Raw genomic sequence first — 26,748 nt, forward strand, 5'->3', positions numbered from 1 at the left:
CATCCAGAAGGAATGGGCCAGTGGCAGGGACGGCTGAGGGGCGGTGTGGAAGCAGCCTGGGTGGAGAGCAGGAGGACAGGCCTCTGCTCCACGCTGCCCACTCTCCCCGTGGGACCGGGCAAGTCCATGGCATCTCCTCACCTCCATTTCCCTCCCTAAATTGCGGTTGGACTGGATCGTGTTAGTCCCTTCCAGCTCTGACTTTGTGTGGTCCTGACTCCACTGCCTGGAATACTAATGCAGCCTGCTCAAAAGTGGACAGTCTTCTGTAAGAATGGGGCTTGTTTTTCCTTCTCATATCCTTGCCTCAGTTTTTATTTCACTCCAATTTTCATTCCATCCACTCTCCAAAACAAACAAAAACAACCCCTCCACCACCCACCACCCCCCGCTTCAATTTCGAAGATTTCTTTATAGTCAGATCACACGATCAGGTCAGATGCCAGCCCGGAGAACCGAGGGGTGAGATGTCAGGGGCCAAGAACTTGCTTCCTCTCGCCGAGAGCCCACCTCACATGGAGAGATGAGCTGGGCCACAGCACAGACAGCCGAAACAAGGAAGGTGTGGACCCTCTCCTGCTGCAGCCTTCCGGGGGCTGGTCCACTCAGCTCTCCCTGGGGCTCACCCTGCGGCTTCCGTTGGAGGCTTTGGAGAGGAAATGAGAGGAGGGGAAGTAATGAGCAGGGAGAAAAGCTGTGGCCAGCAGGGCAGAGACACAGGCCTCTAGTCACAAGCCACAGGGACAGGTGGCCCCAGGCCCCCACGGCCCAGCAGAGGCACTGGCCGTCAGCACTAGAGGTCCTGGAAGGTCTTCTGCAGTGAGCCCTTGATGTAGACGATTGCCGTGGAGGGGGCAGGGGAGAGGGGCGCGTGGTCTCAGTCCCAGAATTGAGCCTATGGGGAGGCCTGCTGCTCTCATCCTTCCATATCTCTGCACTGTGTGCTTTCACTGCCCCACATCAGCCTCCTTCAGGTAAGGGGGGACCCACAGTACTCGCCATCGGCCGCCATCACCTGCTCTAGGAAGGCAGGTTTGTGTGCCGGGAGAGTTTTCAGTCTTCATCTCTGTCTGGATTCCCTCCACTGATGGGCAAGTGAGGACCCAGAGCTGCACCGTAACTGGAGCACCTGAGTTGGGCAGGGGCCTCCTGGTGAAGGCGAGGGTGGACTGAGAAGGGCAGATGAAGGGGAGGTTTGCTTTCCCGAAGTAGGGCTGGGCGGCACAGGAGGGAGTCTACAAAGGGGAGCTGGTTGCGAACCGTCTTACCCTGGACAGGGCTGGGGGCTCCCAGAGAGCCGAGCTACAGGCCGACTGGCCTCCAGGGATGAGCAGACCACCTGCCGCAGCCCATCTCTCCTTGAACTCAGGAAGTGATCAGTCACCTCACCTAGAAAGTCCAACAACCCAACAGAAGTGCCACAGGGAGCCACGCACACCAGGGCCACTGTCAGAATCCTCTGGAGCTTTTTTTTTTAATAGGTAGGTTGTTTGTTTTGGCTGCACCGCATCTTAGTTTCAGCATGAGGGATCTTTGTTGCAGCATGCAGGATCTTTAGTTGTGGCACACGGGCTTCTTAGTTGCAGTGTGCGCGTGGGATCTAGTTCCCCGACCAGGGATCGAACCCATGCCCCCTCAGTTGGGAGCGCAGAGTCTTACCCACTGGACCACCAGGGACCCCTCTCTGGAGCTTTTTAAAATCCGGCTGTTTGGGCCTCAGCCCAGACCGCCTGAATTGTTCTCTGAGGTGCAGCCTCATGGCCTGGGTGCTGGTATTCTCCACAACCCGCAACGATTTTGATGCTTGTCTCTGGTTGAGAACAGATCAGCCTAAGATCCTATTGGGAGGCTAGGGGCCAGGCCCCTAGCTCTCAGCCCTGATGCCCTCTCTCCATAGCCCTTGTGGTGGTGGCCAGGCCAGGGGCCCTGTTTTTACCCGCACCCCCACCCCACTTGCAGCATCTTGAGAAGTCAAAATTTCTCCCAAGATATGTGTCGATTTCTTCTCCTCCAGAGACGGCCAAAGCTGAGTCAACTAAATTTCCCTGACATCTTCCTGTTGGCAGTTCGCAAGGCCCACGGACGGGGCGGGGAGTTCTGGTTGCTAGAGATGCTGAGGACAGGAAGTGTACCTAACGCTCGCTCCACGCCAGACCTGTGCTGGGCATCACCCAGCAGGCGTGGTCTTAGTCCGTCTCCACAGCAGCCCCTCGAGGGTGCGTTCTGCTGTGTCCCCACTTTACTAAGTGGAAACAGACTCAGGGAAGTGAAGTAACTAGGTCAGGATCTCGGCTTGATGCTCCGTGAGTCCACGAAGCCTTATTTGTCACGTACGCCACCCACTCCTGCTCATCAAGGCCGGCCAGGTCCCCGTCTGTGTCATCATAGCACCCTGTGCCCTCAGACCCTCTCACAGCCCTTTCACACTCTATGAGGACAGAGGCTGTGTCCAGCACATAGAAGGTGCCCAGATGCGTTTATGAGCAAGTGAAGAGACGGGGTGGGGCAGGTGGTGAGCTGACCCCACTGCGGCCTGCCCCACCCTCCTCCCTCCCTTGCTGGGGCCTGGTTCTGCCTCCTCGGACCAGAGCTGAGTGGCTTGCAAGCACGCTGAGATTAAGTGGAGACCTGGTAGTGGGCAGGAGACCGGGCAGCCCCACGCCGCTCTCCTGGTTGCCATGGACTGGTGCCCCGGAGACAGCGGCCCCTCGGCTCATCGCCTGGTAACTGAGCTGTAACAGGGTGCACACTGCTCCCGAGCTGCCCGCAGCGTGGCCGGCCCCTTGCCTGTTCCCTGTCTGGCTCGTGGGGAGAGTTTGCCTCCTGGAGGTGCACCTACTGGTCAGGGCCTCTGGGATGCAAGTGAGCGATGGCTGGCTTCAGCAGGAAGCCCTGGGAGTGGGAGAGAAGGGGTGGCGGGGGCGGGGGGGACTGGTCTCCAAGTTGTCTCACCCCAGGCTGGCCTTTCCCTCCTCTCCCCTCAGAGGGATGGAGGCTGGAAGGCTTTAGGCTGCCAGAACCCATGCTGTGCTGTCACTGTGGAACTTAATAAGCAGTAGGTGCTGGCCTTTGGCATGTATGGCACATTTCAAACTTCACTAAAAGCAGAAGAGAAGAAAGAAAGAAAAGAAAGCAATCTTGATTCCTAAGGGCATGCTTCAAAGTCAGGCAACAAACCAAGATATAATCCTTTTTTTTTTTTTTAAGTTGATTTTGCTTTACCAAGCCATACAAGGTTTTAATCTGCGTAGTTTTCTCAGTGGGAAAATAGGTCTAAGCCTAAGCCGTCCTTCTCCCCCACCCCCAAATCTAAGTGTTCTTTTTGGCAGTGCTTTCCTTGCTTGTTGCAGAAGGCAGGGCTGCAAGGCTGCGGGACCCGCCTCCCAAGAGTGCTGGGCATGGCCTGCTCTGACCCCGTTGCAGCGGAAAGCTTTTCTGGGAAAACCGCTCCCTCCTGGGCTGGGTTGCGCTGGGCCAGGCTGGAGCCTGGTCACTGCTTTCTCCAACCTAGGTTTGCTCTGTGTCCAGGGCAGGGGCTTCCAGTCCCAGTGCCGGCTAGTGCCAGGCGCCATCACCTAGAGCTCCATAGTTTGACTGCTGCGGGGCCTGTGGAGATCCTTTGACCTTCCCTCGGCTCCCCCAGGGGACCCTTCCTGGGGACGGCAGCCTGTGTTCCTAGAGTCAGTTCTCTGGCTGATGCCACCAGCCGCAGAAGCCATTCTATAGGTGTCAGGAACTCAAGAGGCCTTGGCCTGCTGGGCTGTACCCGTTGTGAAGAAAGGGGACAGGCTTCTGTGTGGAAGGAAGCAGAAGGCCCCGAGGCTTCCTGTGGATGCCTGGCCTCGGTGCCTCTTCATTTACTCTTAGCTCCACTTCCCAAGAGTAAGGAGTGGCCTGATCTGATCCAGCTCTCAGGCATGGCCCTGCAGCCCCACTGCTCTGGACAGAGGCATCAGATGGCAGTGGCCCGCAGACCTCAGCCTCCAGGACCTTCAGCCTGAATTCACCTCTCCCACCAGCCCGAGTACATCACTTGGAAACACTCTTGTGGCCTCCTCCTGGCTGGGACTGGAAAGGGCCCACCCTGGGGATTTCCTTCCCTCCTCGTGGGACTGGAAGGCTGAGCCAGTTGACATCTGGGGCCTCCAGTGGCCTAGCCAAACTTTGGAGAAAGCTTCTTAGAGTTAAGTGGGTAGAGAAATGGGAGGCTTTTCCAGCCATCCCCTTGGCAGAAGCTGTCCAGAAGCATCCATCTTCCATTTCCTGCCTGGCACTGCAGGTCAGCGAGAATTTATTCAGTATCTGCTGAGTGCTTCATCTGGGGCTTCATGTTCAGGAGTCTTGGTAGGAGGAGAGGACGGGCCTGCAAGCCTAGGGAAAGCTTTGACCTTGCAAAGCTCTGGGTCTCCAGCTATTCCCAAGGTGGCGAAGGACCAACGGGAACGTGTTGCGGAGGGGGGAGGGAGCCTTCCGCCCCGAGCGGTTTTCCAGGGCTGGTCTGTGGACCAGGTGTTGGGACAGAGAGCGCCTGGATGGACCAAAAAGGGAAGGAGGGAGCAGTCACCATCCGGGAGACTGTCCTTGGCCTACTGGAATGCAGGGGGTGACAGCCTGCCGTGGCCCATCCAGACGATGACTCCCCTCCCACACTGAACTGTGCCCTTAGCTGCTGTCAGGTCACCTCCTAGAAGGAAGGCCTTTCTCAGGAGTCCCGTGGCTTCCTTACTTTGCTCCCCAAGCCACGGAGGGTGTGACACCCCTTCCACCTCACCTCTGCCACCTTCCCCTCAGAGTTGCTTTGTCAAATGTTTTCCTTACCCAGTTGCCACCGACCCTTTCACTTCATCGATGGCCAGCTCACTCAGGGACCAGGGACCAGCTGATGTGCCTTCCCCACCCCCCCAACCCGTTGCCATGGTGACGGCAGGCACTCCTCCTCCTGCAGAATATTGCTTTCTTGTAACCTTTTTCCCTCCCTCTTTCCCCCCTTCTTTCTCTCACACAGAAAGAAAGCACAAGTGTTTTATATTCATTCCGCGAAAAGCTGTGTAGTGCATACTAATTGGTGTGGCTTCCTCCTGCTTCTTTGAGCCTTATCCCGTCCTCAGAGCCAGGACCACAGGCCAGCGCAGGCATGGGCCCAGCCGGCCCGCTCTCTGGAAGGGGGACTGGCTGTGCGTTTCTAGAGGCCGAGCAGTGCGTTTATAGCTCTCGGCCTTTTGTCCAGGCCGTGAGCGTGATCAGGGCTGCTGAGATCACCGTGTCCTTCTCCCCGAGCTTCCTGTCCTCAAGCCAAGGGCTGCGAGGTCTCCAGGGGAGTAGAGCGCTAACACCCTGGCTGGCACAGAGACTCAAAGCCAGGTCCAGCTGGAGAGTGGCTCCTCTGTGGTCTCTGTTGCTCTGTCCCAGGCCCCCTGTTGGCGTTGCCCCCTGGAGCCTCTCCTCACTCCCCAGGCAGAGGCAGAGTCCCGGCCTAGGCCTGCGTCAGGATTGTGGTTCCGTAGCCTAAGTCCAGCACCTGGACTGAGTGGTTTTGCTGCTTGGCTGGGGGAGAGCCAGTGGCTGGACTTGATGGGCCTCGGAACCAGGAGCGGCTCCCCGCCAGCTCCCCACTCTGCTCTTCAGGCAATTCCTTGCCCTCCATTTTGATAGCCCCTCTCAAGCCCCTTGCTCTGGAGGCTGAAGGAGATGAGGGTGTGTTCTCTGACTCCCACTTAAAGGGAGCTCCCACTGTACGGGACAGGAAGGACGCTGTGTGCGCGCGTGTGTGTGTGTGTACAGCAGACAGTGGGGCTGTCTGTTGGCTCTAGCCCCCCGGGAACCAGAGACAGATCTTGAGGCGTGGCCGGGATCACTGAAGGAACCTGTAGACGACATTTCCAGCTTTAATTGTGCAATTGAAGTGTAATTTGCATTCATTTGCCATTTGGTGTTAAACTTTCTAAAATAAGAGAATTCAAAATGCGAAGTGAGAAATGAGAATTCAAAATGCAGCTTTGCTGGCTGTGCTCTCCAGTGGGGCAGGAGGAGGTGTACAGAGATGGGCGCTGCAGACTGTCTTTGGTGCAGAGCTGAAATCTGAAGGCCTCGATGTGTGCGCTGCTGTTCCTGCCCAGTCCCTGATCCAGGGCCACTGACCAAGCTCGGCTGTGGCACCAAAAATCTCAGCACAGAAGTAGTACGTGAAGTATCTCCTGTAATCTTAACAACCTTGCAAGGGCGAGTCCCCATTGGCACATATGAGGAAACTGAGCCCCCCATATCACCTGCAAAACCAAGTTCAGACCTGCCTCTTTTTTTTTTTTTTTTTTTTTTTTTTTTTTGGTACGCGGGCCTCTCACTGTTGTGGCCTCTGCTGTTGCGGAGCGCAGGCTCAGCGGCCATGGCTCACGGGCCCAGCCGCTCCGCGGCATGTGGGATCTTCCCGGACCAGGGCACAAACCCATGTCCCCTGCATCGGCAGGTGGACTCTCAACCACTGCGCCACCAGGGAAGCCCCAGGGTCCTAGTTCTTGATGACCTGCTTCTGCCTGTGGCTTCTGCCTGATCTCTGCACCAGCCCCACACCCCACTCCGGAGCTGGGCCGAAGCCTAGTTTCCTGGAATGTGCCACAGGGTCTGGCCCTGTATCCATGAAAGGCTTCTGCTAGTTAAGAGAACGCTTTGCGTGCCTTCCTCTAACCCCTGGTTCCCAGGCAAACTGGGGCTCAGGTACTTCCGAAGCCTCCCAGCCCCCCTCAGGCCGAGCTGCTGGCTCCTGTTGCACAGGCACTGCCTTATCAGTGCGTCAGGACCGCCCATCTCCCCCAAGGTCACTCTGGTCCGAGGCAGGGCCCAGTTCAGCCTTGCAGCCTTGCATCTCCTCCAACCAGCACAGGCCCCGGCAGTAGATGCTGGGGAATTGGGGGAGGGTTGGTCACTGGTCCACTGGTGATGTTCACTGGTCCAGGGTCAGGTGGCTGAAGAGCAGGGTCAAGATTGGAAGTCAGGGGGACTCCCATGGTGGCGCAGTGGTTAAGAATCCGCCTGCCAATGCAGGGGACATGGGTTCGAGCCCTGGTCCAGGAAGATCCCACATGCCGCGGAGCAGCTAAGCCCATGAGCCACAACTACTGTGCCTGCACTCTGGAGCCCATGAGCCACAGCTACCGAGCCCGTGAGCCATAACTACTGAAGCTCATGTGTCTAGAGCCCATGCTTCGCAACAGAGAAGCCACCACAATGAGAAGCCCGCGCACCACAACGAAGAGTAACCCCCACTTGCCACAACTAGAGAAAGCCCACGCGTAGCGACGGAGACTCAATGCAGCTGAAAATAAATAAATTAATTTATTTAAAAAAAAAAAAGATTGGAAGTCAGGATTGTGACCACAAAGCCCTGTGTAGCTTATTGGTCTCCAGTTTGTGGACTAGAGCTGGGTTTGAAGTGGACCCCCTGGTGCCTTGAGCCGGTGCCTGTATGTGAGACTGAAGACAAGTGAGGTCATTACCTCCAGTTGGGAGCGAGGACAGCTGCCTCTTATGGCCCAGCCCTGGGGCCACTCACAGGGTGGGGACATCTCACAGGCCAGACCTCTCAGGCAGGGTGGTTCTTCCCAAGCATCTTTTCTGTTAGGGAAATAAGTACCTGCTGGACCTGGTGTGGGTCGTTGCAGCCTTCATGGCGGTCAACGTCTGGCCGAGCGCTGGCCTGGCCCCAGCTGCCTTGCAGTTTTTCTTGCTGACAGCATTCGACCACCAGGATTTGCTGCCCACCTGTGCAGCCAGACCTGAGAGGAGTAGCCTGTGGTTCAGAGGTACAGTCGGCACGAGGGGTGCAGTGGGGCTGGCAGATGCCATGAGATGTAAAGAAACACAGGTTGCCCCCCAGCTCCCTCGGCTCCCCTGTGAGTCCGAGGCAAGTGTGAGATCACGGGGAGTGAGTGAGGCCCCACCAGCCCAAGCTGTGGGCAGAGCAAGAACTGACTGCTCTGCCAGTGCCCCTGGGCTGGGAATTACGCTGCTGATTTGGGGCTTTGACTTCTTTTTTTTTTTAAGATGAATTTCACATACCATAAATCTCAAACTTTTAAAGTATACTACACCCCAAAAAGAAACCCCTGTGCCCCTTAGCAGTCACTCCCCCGGCCCCTGGCAACAACAGCCTACTTTCTGTCTCTACAAATTTGTCTCTTCCGAATGTTTCATATAAATGTATTATATGTGATCTCTTGCAACTGGCTTCTTTCACGTAGCACATGTTTTCAAGGTTCATTCTTGCTGTAGAAGGTATCAGAACTTTGTTCCTTTTCATTGCCAAGTAGTAGTCCATGGCGTGGATATGCCACGTTCTATTTTATCCATTTATCAGTTGATGTACGTTTGGGTTTGTGGTATTGTATATATATATAGTAAGAAATACATATTTGATCTTCCTCGTTTCTGGCACAGAGGTTCTAAAACTGTTGTAATTTCCTAACTGAAGAGAGCAGTAAAGATGTCTTTCATCATCCAGTTCCAGGAAGAGGAGAGGGGCTGAGATTGAATCAATCACCAAATGCCAACGATTTAATCAGTTGTGCCTATGTAATGAAGCCCCCATAAAAACCCACAAGGACGGGGTTTGGAGAGCCTCCAGGTCGGATATTCAGGGAGAGTGTCACCCCTGGAGAGGGCATGAAAGCTCTGTGCTCCTTTCCCCATACTTTGCCCTGTGCATCTCTTCCATCTGGCTGTTCCTGAGTTGTATCATTTACAATAAACCACTGGCCTAATGAGAAAAATGTTTTCTGAGTTCCGTGAGCTGCTCTAACAAATTAAACCCAAGGAGGGGGTTCTGGGAACCTTTGATCCATAGCCGGGCAGTCAGAAGCACAGGTGACAGACAGCCTGGACTTAGGATTGACATCTGAAGAGAGCCTTCTGGGGGGCCGTCTTGTAGGACTCTGCCCCCAACGTGTGGGTTCTGATGCTGTCTCCAGATTAGACAGTGGCAGAATCAGGGTGCATTGTGGGATACCCAGCTGGTGTCGGAAAATTGCCTGGTGGTGTGAGATAAAGACATACATCAGAATTGGTGTCAGAATCTTAGGGCTGTCTCCACTTTCTAGCTATGATGAGCAGTGATACCGTGAGCTTTCCTGTGGAAGTTGTGTGTGAACATGTCATCAGCCCCCTTGGGTAAAACACTAGGAACCCATAGCTCTGTTTAGCTGTTTGAGGCACAGTTGGCTTGCTGCTCCCTGGATGGATGTGCCAGATGGAGGGGCTACTCCATGGTGCGGCGCTGCACCATTGCTGCTTTGCTGCCTGTTCCCCTATCCACCTTCTCCCTCTGTGTCCTCTTTCTGCCATTGCTGCAGTAGGCAGCCTTCTGGGGGCCTCCCTTGATGAAGCAGAGGCCTGGGCCTCTCTGCTTCCAGGCCTAGACCCACCCAGGCCCTGGGCTCTTGGCCTGGGCATAGGGGCCACCCTTGCTCCTGCCATCTGTCTGGGTTCTTAGCAGCCACGACTTTCAGCCAGCACGAATCCATTCCCTGCAGGCCCAGCAGTCAGAATGTTCTGAAATCACGTACACCGATGCACAGAAGGGCAGGCTAGTGTGGGTCTGCCCGTCAGGTCGTGGCAAGGGCAGGTGTGACTCATCTGCAGCCCCAGCACCCAGCACAGCGCAGGGCAGGGCTCAGGCAGTGCTGAGAGTCAGCAGAGAGACGAAGGAAAGGACGAGGTTGGACAGATGGGAGGTGACGTTTGTGTGCATGAGTTCCACGTCCGACGTGGATGGGACCGGGGTGCGGCAGGGTAGGAAGCAAAGCAAGAGGTTCTCGGGGAAGCTGCGTGCCAACCACACCATGCTGCTGGGAGAGGTGGATGGGCCAGAGCTGACAGAGAGGACACCAGGAGGAGAAGTGACAAGTGGGGCAGGGTAGGAAGAGGTACTGGCATGTTACTCGCATTGAGACAAGAATCGCCTTCAAGCTGTGGAGAGAGGATAGTAGCATTATCTTTTATTTTTTTAGATAAAAAATATTTTTATCTAAAAATATTTAAATATTTTAAAAATATACAATTTAAAATATACAATTTGGGCTTCCCTGGTGGCACAGTGGTTAAGAATCCGCCTGCCAATGCAGGGGACATGGGTTCGAGCCCTGGTCCGGGAAGATCCCACATGCCGCGGAGCAACTAAGCCCGTATGCCACAACTACTGAGCCTGCTCTCTAGAGCCCGCGAGCCACAACTACTGAGCCTGCATGCCACAACTACTGAAGCCCACGTGCCACAACTACTGAAGCCCATGTGCCTAGAGCCTGTGCTCTGCAGCAAGGGAAGCCACATGATGAGAAGCCTGCGCGCCGCAACGAAGAGTAGCCCCCGCTTACCACAGCTAGAGAAAGCCTGGGCGCAGCAACAAAGACACAACACAGCCAAAAATAAATGAAATATCCAATTCAGTGGGTTTGGTATATATACAAGGTTCTGGAACCATCACCACTGTCTAACTCCAAAACATTTTCATCATCATACAAACAGCCTGGGAGCAGCCTTATTTTGACTATAGTCACCACGTTCCATGGCTGGCCTGTCGAGCCACACACAGCCCACCCACCGGGGCCCCATCCGCCGGTGCTCTGCGTCACTTCCACTGGTTCAGGACTGAAGCCCTTGGTTGCCGTGGTAGTTCTTGGCCTGGGCTCAGGCACAGTCATCCATCTATTGGATGGTGCCTGTTGGGCATCCACTGGGTGCTAGAGATAGTCTTGCGGGTACACCTGTGCTAGGACAGGCACAGTCCCTCTTCAGAGCACAGAGATGAGTGGGGAGCAGAAAAGGGTGGGCAGCCCTGCCTGCAGTGTGGCAAGGGCTCCGCTGGAGGAGCTGGGACAGGTGAGTTACACACGCACACACACACACACACAAACAGGGTGCCCTACCCCCACCCTGGTGAGGCACCACCCTGCTTGCCGTTGTTGCCAGGTGAGGAGCTGGAGGAGATGGGTGCTGTGCAAGGGGAGACAGCCTCTAAAGGTACAAGGGCTTTTTGGATTGTGGGGTCTCCCCTGGGGACCTCTCATATCTTTGTATGAATGTCGCAGAGGTAGCCGAGAACTGAACCTTGTGTCTAGAAGTTGGAAACTTCTCTGTCCTGGAGACCAGAATTACACCCCAAATGTGGCAGGTGGCCTGGGGTCACCCCTGTAGAAGGATCTGCCCTGTGGCCTGGTGGTGGGCTGGGCCGTGGCTGGCACCCCCAGGAGTGTGGCCTGGAGGGCACTGTTGGACCCTTGCACAGGTCGACATCGAGGCCTGGCCAGCCCTGGGGCACAGACTGCACCCTGGGGACCATTTAAAATATACAAGAGGAGTGGTCATGGGAGAGCTGACTCCCGGGCCTTGACTCCGGCTTCCTTCCTGCACTTGCCCCCATCCACTGCCTGTCGTTGCTCTCCTCGGCCCATGTCCTTTGCAGAACCCTCTGAGTACTGTTAGAGCCACAGTCTTGGCAGCTCTCACCAGCCCTGTCGCCCTCTGCAGACCCCTTCCCACCCCCTGGAGGGAGCTCTCCGTCTCCAACCACAGCTCAGCACGGAGGTCCTTGTCCCTCATCCTCTGCTTTTCTCCCCCAGGTTATTCTGAAGGATCTGGAGGTATTGGCAGAAATTGCTTCCTCCCCCGCAGGCCAGATGGATGACCCAGGCCCCCTCGATGGCCCTGACCTCCGGGTCAGCCACTCAGAGCTCCAGGTGCCCACCCCTGGCAGAGCTGGCCTACTGAAGACTCCTGGTGAGTCCTTCCCGGAGGGTTGCAGCCTCGGGGACCCTGGGAATGGCAGTGCTCAGTCTTGTCCTGGACCGGCTGGCCTTTTGGCTGTCCCTCTTTCCGCACCCTCCTGCCTCACACTACAGCAGCCCTCCACCCCTGTAAGAGACCTTCACAGCCCTTTTTCCTCATCTCCCTGCAAGTCTCGGGCTTTTGGGCCTTTGGCTAAATATAAAACCATCCGGGTCAGCTGACTGTCTCTTTCCCTGGGGTGGCATCTCCCAGTCAGGAATCAAGGGGCTTCAGAGTCTTGGGTGTCACAGGTTGAAGACTAGGCAGCTGCTCCCTTCCTCATCGAGAAGCTAAAAATAACATGGCAGGCAGCCCAGGCCGGAGAGCAGATAATTCAGACAGGATGTTCCCGGGCAGTCCTTCAACGTGAAGGTGGCCGTGGCACTCCTGGAGCTCACCCCTCAGCGTCCTTCCAGACAGCAGGTGGCTCTTCTCCCTGGGCCTGTGTGACTCCCAGGTCCTCCCTCCCAGGCAGACGCCTCTTCCCTCCAGTGACACGATCCTGGAAAATGCCCAGGGATGCGACTTGGAAGGAAAGTACCCAGCGAATCTTGGGCATTTGCCTGGGGTGTCTCTTTGTCCCCTGAGCAGCTCTTGACATCCAGATACAAGGTCCTAGACCTCCTTTGATGCAGAAGCCAAGAGTCAAGTAGATCTGGGGCCTTTCAGTGGCAGCTTCCCTCCTGCAGCCCCACCATACTGGTCCCAGAAGGCGTCCCGGTACTCGGCCCTGAGGACACCTGCTTGGTGGAATTGGAGGTGACCTCAGGGCTGCCGTTCAATCACAGAACGCCCATGCATTAAAGACATCTGCCTGATGACACTTGAACTGAAGCCCCTGCGGTGGGGTGTCACATAGGACCCCAGGCTTCAGGCTACCGCCACTGTGCACGCTCTTGGGCCTGCAGCTGGTCCCAAGTTTCCAGCTGTTTCTGACCAAAGCAAGGAAGGAGTGAGGGGCTCTAGCAGCAGCCCAGCTGCCTTCTCTCATTTCACAGGACACGGTGCTTTCCCTGCCTGTGAGCCGTTTCCTCTGGGCAGTCAGAGGCCACAGCCGGGAGGCTCCCACGTCCTGACCAGGAGACCCCTATGGAGGAGATTCCTACCCTTTGTCCCACAGCTCAGGAGTCCATTCTCCATCCTGTGTCCCCATGTCAGCACTTGGGCGTCAGCCTGAAGTATCTGGATGGGAGGCAGGAGTGCCAGAGGTTGAGTGTGAGGCCAAGCCTCGCCGCCCGGGTGGGACAAAAGGGGGAAGAGCAGCAGCTGAGGGAGGGGTTCCCACCGGTGCGGCCAGGCCCCCAGATCTCCCTGCCCAGGAAGCAGTTAGCACGCATCCTCAGGGGGAGAAGCTGAGGTAGCATAGCCTCGGGCAGGGGATACCTTGTCCTCCCGGGACTGTCTGTGATCTGTCCCTCCATCTGTAAGGTATCTTTTCTCTTCCTCCCGGGCACAGAGAAGTCGATGACTGTGAAACGCTTACTGGCTAGTGGAGATGGGCCAGAAAAGAGCCATGAACAGCTCAGGTCTGTGTTGGAGAGGGCCTGGTCCAGGGAGTTCCGGCAGCAAGCCCTCTACTGCTTGGGAGCAGGGGCTGAAAGGGACTTGGAGGGCAAAGAGGTTGAACCCCAGCTCCTGGCCCTGTCAAGACAGGTGGGCCGCTAGGGAGGCCAAGGTGGTGAAGACTTGCCCCAGCTCACAAGGCTGTCAGACCGGCTCACATCAGCCAGGGCCTCACCCCGAATTCATAGAAAACAGCTGAGTATGCCAGATGGGAAGAAATTCCATCCTGGAAAGAGCACCAAGGAAGTGCCTGAAGCTAGTAATGCTTCCCTACTTCAAGGATACACAGTGCCATGGGCCCCGAGCTCTTAGCCCGAGACCTGTGTGTGCCCTGCAGGGAGTGTGGGAACCACACATGCGTGCTGTCCATAGTTGACCCCAGATCTGTCCGACGGGTCCATGGTTTTAAAAGGTCAAGCTCAAGGTGGTAATAGAAGAGCATGGGAAGCCAGAGCTGTACCCTGTCCCCTCTCCCGTCTCAGCCACCTTGGGGAGGGCACACGCCAGGCCCCAAAGGCCCCAGAGCTGTTAGGATGGTAGGGGTGCTTGTGTGAGTCAGAAAGCACGCAGGAAGTGCGCACTCATTCCCTGCGGCCGCTCTTTATCCCATCGCTTCTCAGGCGTGTGAGGGGGTTGTTCTGTCCACTTCCGTCTGGCTGTGCACAGAGGCTGCGAGGCCAGCCCCTCTTCCTGTTTGGTCGCTGCCTTCCTCTGCTCTCCAGGGCACAGCTCTGAGAACTTGTGGAGTGCAGAGCTGTGCCCCTTTAAGGTCGTTTGCCACCTTACCGCCACCCCAACCCTCCCGTCCCTGTAAAGGCACTTTGGAAAGCCAAGGAGGCTGGGAGCCAAGCAAAGAGGAAACCGGTGGTGTTTGTAGGGAGCTAAGTGGCCCTGCCTTCCTGTCGGGTCTGTAAACTCGGAGGGTGCAGATTGAACGCAGCAGGAGCAGTAGGGAAGCCAGCCCATTACACGCCTGGATAGTTGCTGTGCTGGCCTACAAGCGCCACAGGAATGGTCCCCAGGGCCACAGGCAGAGTTGTCCACAGGGGATTTTGCTCTCGCCTGGCCTAGCATGAACATCTCTGGCTTCAGCACAGAGTGGCAGGGGCAGAGGCGGTGGTCTCCCTCCCCCGACCCCACCCCACCCTGGCCTGCCCCCCTTCACTCCTGACCTTGGCAGAGCCCCGGGGCTGGGTAGAGGGCCACTTCTGGGGCAGTCAAGAGAGGAGCTGCCTGGGTGGGTGGCCCCGAGGGAAGCCTGTGGAAGGCTCCCTGTCTCCCTAACTTGTGTTTTGGTGATATGACACGAAAACAACCGGTTGGGTCCCCTGTGACTTGGCAACTTTTGTGCCTTCTCTGTGTGGTTCCACACGGCTGGGGCCCTGCCAGGCTCTGGGGAGAGGGGATGGTGAGCCCCCTGGAGGAGGCCTGCAGTGGGCAGGCCCAGCAGAAGCAGGCAGGCTCTGGGCTGAGTGTGTCATTGGAGACGGGCCTGGACATCCTGCTGCACGAGAGGCAGGCCCCTGGGCCCCGCACCACAGCAGTGTGGCGATCTGGGACCAAAAGTCACCCCAGGACTGACGTTTGCCCCCAAAACCCAGTCTTCATGACCTTCCCTTCTGGCCACGGGGCCCATTCTTGGGATAAAGCAGCTCTTGTCAATGTGCCCTGCAGGGCTCTCTGGTCCCAGCTCTAAACACACGGGCGAAAATGAACGTTCTGATTCAGTTTCGTTGCTTATAGCTCGGCCTGGCGTGACCAAGTGCAGAAATAAATTCTAGGAGAAACCTGGGAAGCCACCCCTGGTAGTTTTGCCGATAGTACCGGTGACTGTAATATGCTGAGCTCTTGCTTAGGACTAGGCACCGTTCTAAGCACTTCGCATGTCAGCTCACTGAACCCGCCCCGTGGATCAGCCCTTGACCCTTGTGCCATCTCTGAGGAGGGCACTGCTGTCATTCCCACCTGGGCTGGGGGATCATGGCAGCAGTGGTGCTGGCCCGGGAGCCTGGCCTGAGAGCCTGCTCTCTTCACCTTCACACTCAGAAGACAGCAACACACGTGAACCCCACCCTGTCCAGCAGAGATGGTGGAATCGGTGGTCCAGCTTCCTCCTCTGTGTGCTGGGCTGTGGCCTCAGCCTGGCAGTTTTGGGGGGTATCCCTCCTCTTCACAGCGACTTCAGGGACCCCATTCCAGCCTTAAGCCACTCAGCACCTCATTTCCTGTCCTTCTGCTGCCTCCCCCCTGGCCTGCCCTCTACTTCCTCCGGCCACACCAGACCATTTCCCAGCGCACACACCCTTTTCGGGCGGCGTAAAAGCACACGGGTGCTGGGGTTGAAAAGCTCTAGGTTCACAACCCAGCTCTGCCCGGCCTGTCTTGTGACCTTGGGCAAGTGTCCTGCCTCGGTGCCACCTCTCCTTCCTGTGTAAATCGGGTGATGGGCCCCTGGGGGGCTTTGTGAGCGCTTGCATGGAAGGGGGTAAGGTAAATGCCCTGTATGTGTAATGTACTGCCCTTGCTTCCATCCTTCTATGTTACAAGAGCTTACGCGTGCTCCAGGCCAGCTCAGGTGGCTTCTCTTCCATACAGCTTTCTAGGATATGCCAGGCCAGACTCCTTTCTCGCACTTTGTTCCTTCCACCAGTCACACTGTGGGGTTCGCATCTGTTTCCCCCCTGGCCGTGACCTCTTAGACCCCCTGAAAGTGCAGGTTATGGCAGCCTCAGCATCGCCTAGAGCTCATCAGAAATGCAGACACTGAGGCCCACCCCGGAGTCAGAATCACATTCTATCAGGATTGCTGGGTGACTTGTGTGCTCCTCAGTTTGAGAAGCACCAGCTCATACCGCAGGGGCCTGCTATACTCACCTCTGAACCCCCAGCGTCAGGTGCCCAGTAAGGGTCAGCACCCCTCTTTCAGAGTTTCTTAAATTGACAGAAGGAGCGGGTACCAGGACCGATCACCCAGTCCCCATTGTCGGGTCTGAGGCTCCCCTAGCACATCTGCCCAGGCCTTCACTTGTCCCCAGATGGAGAACCTGGCCCACTTCAACCCAGGCCCCTTCCTGGTCTCTCCAGTGCCCCCTTGGCCCCAGCCCCTGCTCTCCCAGCAGGGGCAGCGCGGCCCCCCTCCACCGCCACATCAGCTGGAAGGTCCTCCCAGGCCCTGCCCTGGCCCATCAGCTTATCTCTTGCTCCGAACCAGGCAACTGGAAAGCCTCCTGGATTTGGGTGACTGCCCAGGGCAGAGGACTCCCGGCTTTTCCACAGAAAAGAAAGTTTCTGCCCTTTGGATTGGGTCCCGAGGGTGCCGTTGCTGCAACATCTCAACCACCCTTTTGTCCACACAGCCATAGGGTTTGGGCCCTCTACTTGGTGGACTCCACACCCCCTGAGACCCTGCTTCCCGAGTGGCCGGGGCCTCCCAGTCTCCCGGCCCCTGTTCTGTGTGTAGGCTCTCCCTTCCCTCCTCATCCCCCTCGGTTCCATACCAGCCTCCCAGTCACGCAGCCCGCTCCTCGGAGCACTTCCTGTGCCAGGCATGGCGTCACGCTCCTAACCCCCACGAGGTTCACAGATAGCTACCGGCCCAGAGAAGGTGTCACATCCTCAGGAGTGCCCTGCCAGTCAGCCACAGGACCTGCATCTGCGCCGGGTCCCCGGCCCTTCCCCCTCCTCTCAGGGCAGCGGAGCCAGATGCCCACTGGAGGTGCTGGCCAGGCACATGGTCCCAGCCCTCAGGGGAGGTAGCTGGGAGGGCTGGGAGAGGAGCGGAGACCCTGCTGGGCCCGGGCTGGGCGCCTGGTGTTTTTGCATCTGGTTTTGTTGAACTGTAACTCGCGTTGTGTATTGAGGCCAGAGCTATTTTTATCCTGACATGTGAGGCTCCTTCACGTCATAGCCGCAAAGCTCAATCCAAAACATCCCAGGGAAGGCTGTTTGTAAGACGTTCTCCAGATTCTCATGTCGCCACATCAGGTTTCACTTAGTAACATCTGCAGGGCTGGCTCCCTGGCCGCCCACGCCCCGGCCTGGTTTTGTATACAGGGTGCTCCCAGCAGTATCTGTTGGCCCCTCGGCCAGCCGGTGGTCACGTGAACATCCTGCCAGAGCCCACTCCTCTAAACCAGAAATGCCAGGCAGGCGGCACTGGGACTGGTCCTCGGCAGGAGTAGAGAATGGAAATCCCACTCTTCTCAGCCCCTCAAAGGGCGCCTCCCTCCTGAGACCCGTGTCCAGGTTGCTCCCAGCCCTCTCCTCACTTCCCCACCTCCTGGGCCCCCGGCCAGAACAGCTCCCCGACCGTCCGCGGCGGGCCTGGAAGACCGTGCTATCAGCAGTGTCTCCTGAGTCAAAGCCTCCCAGCCCTGTCGTCCCAGCAGATCCTCATGTTGGAGGGCGGGCCCTGACTCCGGGCGCCGGGCCCCTCTCTGGCTCTGCCCTGTCCTAATGGGCCGGCAGCATGTAGCCCCGGGCCCCTCCCGAGGGAGAGCTGAGCCGAGTAGGCTTTTATGGGCTGCTGAGAAAGGAGGCCGATTCCCAGCCGAGCTTGTTAAGCACGCAGACGAGCGAGAGGCAGAGGCGGCCGGTGGAGGCGCTGTGAGCTCCCCACGGGGAGGAGCAGGCTGCGGTTGGGCAGAAATTAGTTCAGTTGAGAGAGGCCTGTCATTCCCTGTAGTAACACCCCTGGAGCGGGTTTGTTCTCTCTGCACCCCATCTCCTCCTCCCGTGCCTGCAACCTTGCCTGGAAACATCTCACAGGTTCCACCTCAAGCCAGCTGGGCCAGAAGGGCTGGTGAATCAGAAAAGTGGCCGGTGGGGCCAGTGGGAAACAGGCTGGGAAGGACAGAATAGGCCCTCACCCTGTCCGTGGTGAGCACTGAGATGTGCCCCATCCTTGCCCGGCCCACCTGGCCAGTGTTGCCCTTCCCCCCGAGCTTCCCAAGGCTGCCGCCCTCTCCTGCAGAGGCTTCTCTCAAGGGCAGTGGCCCTGACCAGAGCCCGTTCTGGTGGGTGGGAGCCTGAAGGGCCACCGGCCTCGGGCAGCTCCCCCGAAGCTCCCACCCTCCTAGTCTCAGCCTCAGGAAGGCGCCCGGCGCCCACTTCGGTTGCACTCGGCCTGCTGCTCCTCCTAGTGCTTAAGCCGAGCAGCGGAAGCTTTCTCAGTAACCACTGCACTGTAAGAATGGGAGGCACTCGACGTGGCTTCTCCCAGATGTGGCTCTGCCCCCTGCTGCCTCCTAAGGGCCTCAGCTCCAGGGGCCACCATGCGGGCCTGGACGTAGAGAGTGGATTGTGGGGCCCAAAGCGGGCTGTGGCTAAGGAGAGCGGCGACATGTGCGGAGCAGCCCCAGGCCTTCTCTTCTGCCGGTCTGTCAGCTGAGAGGTGGCCAGATCTCCCTCCCTGAATGTGGGGGGTGGGGGAGGGGTCCCAGGCGATCCCCTCTCCTCACAGCCTCCCTGCCCCCCAGCAGAGGACTGTGAACTCGTCCCAGATCTGACATTCCAGACTATCCCCAGCCCTCAGTCGTCCAGTCCGAGACTCGGAGAACGGGAACCATTTGCCTCATGCGGTGCTCTGGGTTATGGCACGTTTGCCAGGGATAGCAGCCCCGGTTTACCGAGATCAGACTATTTAGGAAGCCCCAGGCCAGGTACGTTACATGTTTGTCTCGTTTAATGAGGGCTCTCATTGCCCCCACTTTACAGATGAGAAAACTGAGGCTTAGAGAGGGTAAGAGACTTGCAATTCTGGAGCTGCACAGCTAGTCAGTGGTTGAGTGGAGGTCTGATCTGAAGCCAGGTCTGATGGACTCCCAAGCCAAGCCCTAAACACCATGTTTCGTGCTTCCCACTGCCTCTGTAGGGACAGAACCACCCAGCACCTCTCCCCAGTGCCTGCCCAAGACACCCAGTCCCTGGAGACTGGAGACTGTGGCCCCAGATGGGGAGGATTTCTTTTTGGTCAGTCCCTGTTTTGGTCCCTTTGTCCTTTGGAACCTAAGCCTAGAAAAGGGGTGGGACAGAGGTGTACATACAGAAGCTAGAAGGGGACAGGGACATAAGGAGTCATCATGAACAAGCACCCAAGAGAATGCTGCAGGCAGCTGGGCTCCAGTCCACACACACCTCCACTGGGGGGCGTGGGGGGAGCCTCTGCCCTCCGGCCAGGCCACCATGTATTCCGGCAGAATACATATCCTCAAGTGTGGGGAGGGGGACAAGGGGCTGAGAGGCAGCCAGGCTGCCTCCGCAGCTGTATCTGCAGCCACCTCTTTGGAGATCAGCCCCAGCTGGGCCTGGGGTAACTCGATCTGTGAGAATGTGACACTTGATTCTGCAAACAGCCCCTCTGGGCAGGGAGCAGAGACTGTTTGCCATTCCAGAGTCACTCAGGACTGCCTGGGCCAGGCTCTTCTGGACAGGGACCCAGAACAACACACTGCAAACAACAAGAAATTCAATGAGGCCTGTCCTTGAACTGGCTTCTCGCCCCGTGCACAGTTCACAGGAGCTGTAAAAGAGGTTCAGGAGAGAGGACAGTATTTTGAAGGTGTGGCTCCTGGTAAGAAATCCTCATAGAGTAATTCACAGCCAGGAAAAACAAAACAGGAAACACCTTTTCCAGTTCCCAGCCACTTCCTCGTAAGGACCACGTGAGGACGTAAGGAAGACTGAGTTCAGCAAAATGACAGAACTCCTGGGAGAAGGTTTTACTGCTGCTTCCTGGCATCTGATGAAGTCAGCCTGTAGGGGCTCCTCTGTAAGGCTCACTTGTAGTGCTCTGGACGATGCTTCCACACGTTCCTGTTTTGTGCTCTAGGCTGCTGCTTCTGGGAGCTGATACTCCTTGCACAGCCAAGCTTGATTCCCAGAGACCCCCCACACTGCCTGTTTCACTAAATCGTACCCTTTAAAAGGGTGAACTTTATGGTATATGAATTATATCTAAGTTAAGCTGTTATTTTTTTTAAAAAATCAGATGTCCTGTTAATGCCTCAGGCAGATGGAATGAGGAGTCCTAGCATCACTGACACCTCTTTCCAGCAGTGCTGTTGAGGTCATCATGAAAGGAAGGACGGGGGGAGATCCCAAGGGGTGTGTGAACAGACACTACGTTGGGATCACCCAGGCATTGTGTCAGCCTCGCCCTAGTCCTCTCCGCACTGGAGGCCTTCCATAGGGGACCATGTGCAGGGCTGGGGCTGGGACGGGGTTGCAGGGACAGTGTGGTGACGGCTGTATCTGGCTTTCAGTGTATTTTCAGCTGGTACACATAAGAGGGAGACCTCGAGTGTGCTTCTGGTTGTAAAGCCAGCTCAGGGTCTTCAAAGTACTACTCTAAAAGAGCGTCTTTGCCTGAAGATGAGGAAGAATCTCTGATTTCAAAACATTGGGTGCAGATGGAAACGCTCGGTCACGTTCTGTCGGTGTGTGCTGTCTTGACCCTGGTGGCTGTGTGCATCATTGACTTATTCTTAAGTAGCGGCGGGAAGGGAGTATGGCTTCTGCCTCGCAGGATCTATCGGCTTCATGGACCATCGAGGTTGTGTGTCTGCCTTCTCTCTTCTCTTTGACTTGCCATTTGCTCTTAACCAGTCAAACAAAGCCCAAGTGTATTTTATTTATTAGGATAATGAGTAAAAAAAAAATTTTTTTCCAAAACTTTCTGACACCTAGCAGCAGGTCTCACACGTAGGAGGCGTTCACTAAGTGATGGAGGGTCAGCTGGAGGGGCGGACAGGGAAGTGGGTGCCTTTTGCAGTAAGCGGAGTTGTATCAGCTTGCGCACACTTGTTTGGTCCTGGCTTTTTTGCTGCCAACGTGGCCCTTGATTGAAGGTGTTCCCTCATCCTGTTACACAGAGACTCTTCCCCCACCTTTTTGGCGTTGATCATTGTTTATATTCTGTGGACACGTAGAATAAATCCCGGCTCTGTCCCTTTCTCTATAGGTACCAAAGGCTTGGAGTGTTCTCCTTCGACTCCGACCATGAACTCCTACTTTTACAAGTTCATGATCAACCTTCTCAAGAGGTTCAGCAGTGAACGGAAGCTTCTGGAGGTCAGAGGCGGCTTCATCATCAGGTTAGCCTCCGCGTACCTTCTGTGGTCCCACAGCCTCGGCTTTTCATTCTCCTACCATACAAGGGGTCAGGGCAACCATTTTCGCTTCCACTCCTCTCTCCTCCTTTTCCTGACCTTTGAGCTCTTAAAAGAAACAAAGAAGGTTCCCCCTTCACACCAGGTTGCTGGTGCTACTGACATGGGTTAGGTCGATGTCACCATTTTTCGAACAAATGAATTCGTTTTTCACTTGTTGAGACAGCTTTCCTTGAGGCTAAATATCCTCTCATTGAACACTCTTGTGGGAGTCTTCAGGGAGAAAAGGAGGTGAGCCAGACAGAACATGAACCTGGCTGCGCTGGGTGCCCAGCTGTCAGCACACCGTTTGGCCACAGCTGGTGGCAGCAGTGGCTCTGGCGGAGCCAGGTTCTTGTGCTGTGTGAGCCCAGCCCCGGACAGTCCCAGGGCACCAGCCCCAGTCCCTGGAAGCCTCCAGAACTGTCACCGCCAGCAGTATGGCCAGGTCTGGCCCTGTGCCTCTTGCTTGGCTCCAAGGAGCAGGGTCACCAAGAGAGTAAACTTAGGCCAACAGAAATCTAGAGGGGACACAGATTTCTCCAGGCTTCCCAGAAAGCCAGGCAGAGGAATTTACCAGAATACTCTGAGTGACCCTAGATACTCTACAGCAGTGGTTCTTGGCCCTGACTGCACGTTAGGTCACCAAGGAGGCTTGAAAAAGAAGGTGATGGCTGGGCTCCACCCTGACCAGTGAAATCAGGACCTCTGGGGCGACGGAGGTTAGTAAAGCCATCCAGGGTGCTCAGGAAGCAGACTGATGTCCCAGGAGTTGGGGGGCTCCTGATCAGGGCCATCTGGGGGTCGGGGAGTTGAAGGAGAATTCCAGGGGGAGGGTCCACCCTGCACAGAGGCTTCAAGGCAGGAAGGACGTTGGAGAGTTCATTTTGCTGTAAACCAGAAGGCGAGGGGAGAGGGGCTCAGCCGTGTGAGCTGGACTAAGGACTGGGGCCCTTACCCAGAGGTCAGCGGGAAGCCGCTGAATGGGCTTGAGCAGGGGAATGGTGTGACCGGATTGCTGCTTTTTTTATATATATATAAATTTATTTATTAATTTCTATTTTTGGCTGCGTTGGGTCTTCGTTGCGGTGCGCGGGCTTCTCATTGCAGTGGCCTCTCTTGCTGCAGAGCACGGCCTCTAGGCACGTGGGCTTCAGTAGTTGTGGTTCGCGGGCTCAGTTGTAGTTTGCAGGCTCTAGAGCGCAGCCTCAGTAGTTGTGGTGCACGGGCTTAGTTGCTCCGCGGCACGTGAGATCTTCCTGGACCAGGGCTTGAACCCGTGTCCCCTGCATCGGCAGGCGGATTCTCAACCACTGCGCCACCAGGGAAGCCCCAGATTGCTGTTTTTACAGATTACTGTGCTGCTGGGAGAGAATGGGTGGATGTGTGGGAGACCGGCTGGGAGGCTGTTGTCCAAGGTGGCAGCTTGGTAGGGGAATGGGAAGAAGCAGTGCAGTGCGATGGAAGAATTAGTAAGAAGTGTGTTGATTGGTGATGAATTGCATGAGGGAGGGAGGGAGGAGAGAGGGAGTTGGTGGGGACGGCCAAGACTGGTGTGAGCAGCAGGGTAGATAGTGGTAGCTGTCCCTGAGGTGGGAGCCCCGGAAGAGTAGCTGGGAGGGAGGGGTTTCAAGTAGCTTTGGGAACGTCAAAGGAGAGACATTGAAGACATCGCTATGTCTGCCTCTGAAAGGAGGGATCTAGGCCCACGATACAAATCTGGAGGTTGATGGCAGTCATTCATTCATTCACTCTCTTATCCATTCATTCAACAGATATTTACTGAACACTGTGCGGGGTTCCATTCTAGATAATTCTACTTTGTGGATTTCATTCCTAGGGACTAAGAATGGTTGGTGGTCAGAGCGAAGGAAGGCTGCCCGGAGCCGGGCCCTTCAGAGTTCCAGTGTGTAATAGTTGGGTCTGGAGAAGCCAGGAGAGGAGGCTGAGAAGAAGGGCCCAAGAGGTAGAAAGAAGCAGAGGAAAGAGGCAGATGGCGGGAGGCAGCGAGAGGAGAGGAGGCTGGAAGAGGGCCGGCTGGAAGGCGTTGGGGAGTCTGCTGAGCGCGGGGCGAGCTGAAGGAATGGGGGACAAGGAAATGGGGGGAGCAGGCCCAGGGCTTGCCTGTGTGGCGCCGGTGGGTGGAGGAGCCACAGGGCCCCAGCTCCAGGCAGAGGGTGGCATTGAGGCCTCCCTGGGGAACAGGCCAAAGGGTAGAGTCTCAGGAGGGGACAGGCCTGCCTGGTCAGAAGGACAAACGGCAGGACCACAAGTCCCTGCCCATCAGGAGGAAGGGACTTCTGATGGTCTAGACCACCCAAAGGCGTCCCGGTGGTGGTGGGATGGTGTCACCACCCTCTGCTCTCCTGAGCTCTCACAGAGCAGGGTTTCTCAGCGTCGGCATTGTTGGCATTTGGGGCCGGGTAATTCTTTGTGGCAGCGGCTGTCCCGTGCGCTGTAGGGTGTTGAGCAGCATCTCCAGCCTCGACCCGCTGGATGCCAGTGGCACTGTCACCCACCCAACTGGGACAATCAAAAATGTCTCCAGACAGTGCCAAAGGTCCCCTGGGGGGCAGAATCGTCCCGGGTGACAACCACGGTTACAGAGCGACAGAAATGGATTCTTATCGTCACTTGCCAAAAGAGGAAGGTTTCCATGGTTTTTTTTTCACATCAAGTTGGACGGTTGGGGCTTGAAGAGACCCCCTACCAGGAAAATGACGGACTCTTCCCACACGAGTGGCAGTTAGCTTCGTGCGGCTTTCGAAATTGTAGAGGTGTCAGCTCTTTTGATGAGCCCTCCTTGCCTGGAAGACTTTCAGGAAACCAGTGGAGAGAAAGGCCTTTGAAAATGGAATTTGTAGCTAGTTTCCTCTCTGGAGAACTGCGCTGTAATGGGTGTTTCCATCCTCTGTCAGCCTCACGTGCCCTGTCAGGGGCCTGGGGAGAGGATGCTCGGGGAGTCGGGACTATTCCCAGACAGCACCAGGCAGAAGTGCGGGCAGCGTGGGCGCGCATGGGTGTGTGTGAGTGTGTGCGCGGGTGCTCTCCCCACCCACTAGGGCCGAGGCTCCGTGGAGCTGGTGCCATGTTCCCATTCACAGCCTCTAGGACAGTGTGGCTTCGCTTGCTTTGCAGTGTCTCCCAGGCATCCTAGGCTGATGAGAATCCTCATTTTGCAGGAGGGAAATGAGAGGAAGCCGCGTGCCTGCCTGGCTCTGTTGGAGCTGGGCTGCAGACCGCTGCACTTTGCTAATTTCGCAGCTGCCCCTCTGTCCCTTCTGTGAGAGAGTGTCGAGCCAGGTGCCTTGAGGAGCCCTGCACGGCCTGCAGACCAGGACCACCTGGCGCCCAGTTCCTCAGAGGGTCTTCCCTCCTCATCCTTCCGGGGCTCAGTATCCAGCATGGCAGTCACTCGCTGTTCCAGGGCTCACACTCCCCATGCACCACACTGGGGCCTCAGTGGGCATGGCACCTGGCCTCCAGAGCACGTGTCACTCCCACCCCGCACGGCCACAGAGGTCTCCTAGCCCTGGGCAAAGAATCCGGTGGGCTGGACAGAAGGAACCTGTGACTGGGCCCCTCACATTTGTTGTCCCTCCTAGCCCTTCGCTTCATTTGTCCAGCCTGCCGTTCCCCCTGAAGCAGTACCAGCCCCTGTCATTTCGAGCTACAGCTTCCTCTGGGCCACACCAGCTCTGTGGGGTGGCTACCTGCTAAGCCAGCATGCCACGCCACCCAGTCTGGGTTCTCAGGGGGAGCACAGCCCAGTATCCGACGTGGAGGAGGCCTTGAAGACGTGTGCCTTTCTCCTTCCCGTGGCCAGACGGGCCGAGGCCCTTCAGCAGAGGTTCACTGGGGCCCAGCCCTCGGAGTGTCAGCCTGCCCACCTGCCTTTCGTTTCATTTCCTTATTTTCTGCTGGTGGCTTTAAAGAGGAGCCTAATAGTGATACATGCAGGCTGAGAAGAAGCCACAGGCCTGATAAGAAACACAGTAAATGAAAAACTTTAAAAAAAAAAAAAGAGAGAGAGCGAGAAGCAGGGACTTCCCTGGCGGTCCAGTGGTCAAGACTCCATGCTTCCACTGCAGGGGTCATGGGTTTAATCCCTGGTCGGGGAACTAAGCTCCCTCATGCCGTGCGGCGCAGCCAAAAGAATTTAGAAAAGAAAAAAAAAACACAGTAAATGATCCTTAACCCCCATTTCCTGGTGTTAAGCCAGCTATGATTTGCTCCTCTCAACCCCCAAGATTGAGCAGAGAAAGGAAAGAGATTTTTCTGGCAAACAAGTGAAGAGCCATTGTTTCTGTAGTAGTGTGTTTAGCTCAGGGTCCAGGAACAGCTACTGTCTATAGAAGGACAAAGGCATCCAGCCTTCTTGAGGACAAACATCTGGTGGGGGGTCTTGGCCTTGAGGAAGATGCATGACTCCTCAGGCCCCGGGGTGTTTCCAACTCGGCTTTCCCAGGCTGCACCTCCATGGGGCGTGGGAGTAGGGCCCCAAACTCCAGCCAGGCCCCTGGGTGGGTTGGACATCCTCTCTGTGTCCATGTGGCCTCGCTATCTGGTGGATGTAACAGTTCAGAGGCATGTTGAGTTTGGGGAAGTCAGTGACTCCAAAACCTCGTCTCAGCCAGACTTGCTGTGACCCACTCCGGGCCCAGGCCCTTCTCCCAGCTGCGGGAACTGAGGGAGGGAAGAGAGGGACATGAGCAGATGCCACCCCAGCCCTGCCCACACCCACGCCCCCTCCCCAAGGCTCCACAGGAGTCGGGCAGATGCCACAGGCACTCAGGAGCTGGATTAAGAGGGGAGCTTCTCGAGTCAAACAGCCTTGGGTTCGAATCCCAGTTCCTCTAGTTTTTAACTCTGTGACCTGTTTCCAAGCCCGTTTTGCTTTGACTATAAGACGAAGGTAATTGTGCCTGCCCTGTGGTTTTGCGGAGAGGGTTACATAAGACCCTGCGTGTTACAGCGCTCCGCACGGCTTGGTCCAGGGGAGCTTGCTGGTCTGCCTCGTGATGCAGCCTCGGCCTTCCACAGTGGTCTGTGGGGAGGGGAAACCAGACCCGGGCGAGGGTGAAAGAATTGAACCTTCTATGCCGAGAGCTGGCTCCTGAGCGCCAGGCCTGCTGCGCCGACACCCAGGGCGCCCACCAGCGGCCTGGCCCTGGCACCGCTAAAACAACTCGGCCCTAAGTGGGTGTTCGTGTACATTTCCCTCCTC

General features: G+C 56.6%; 1 protein-coding gene across 3 annotated transcripts in view; it reads left to right on the top strand.

Annotated features, from left to right (window-relative positions):
- The window catches only part of VAC14 (VAC14 component of PIKFYVE complex), a 97,890-nt gene that overhangs the window by 38,458 nt on the left and 32,684 nt on the right, over nucleotides 1–26,748 (top strand). For all 3 annotated transcript variants that reach the window (XM_032611798.1, XM_032611797.1, XM_032611799.1), the window contains exons 13-14: nucleotides 11,607–11,763; nucleotides 21,335–21,467. In XM_032611798.1, the coding sequence (XP_032467689.1) occupies nucleotides 11,607–11,763; nucleotides 21,335–21,467 (290 nt within the window). The remainder of the gene's footprint in view (nucleotides 1–11,606; nucleotides 11,764–21,334; nucleotides 21,468–26,748) is intronic.

Source organism: Phocoena sinus, chromosome 19, assembly GCF_008692025.1.
Source record: "Phocoena sinus isolate mPhoSin1 chromosome 19, mPhoSin1.pri, whole genome shotgun sequence".
NCBI classification, from domain to species: domain Eukaryota; kingdom Metazoa; phylum Chordata; class Mammalia; order Artiodactyla; family Phocoenidae; genus Phocoena; species Phocoena sinus.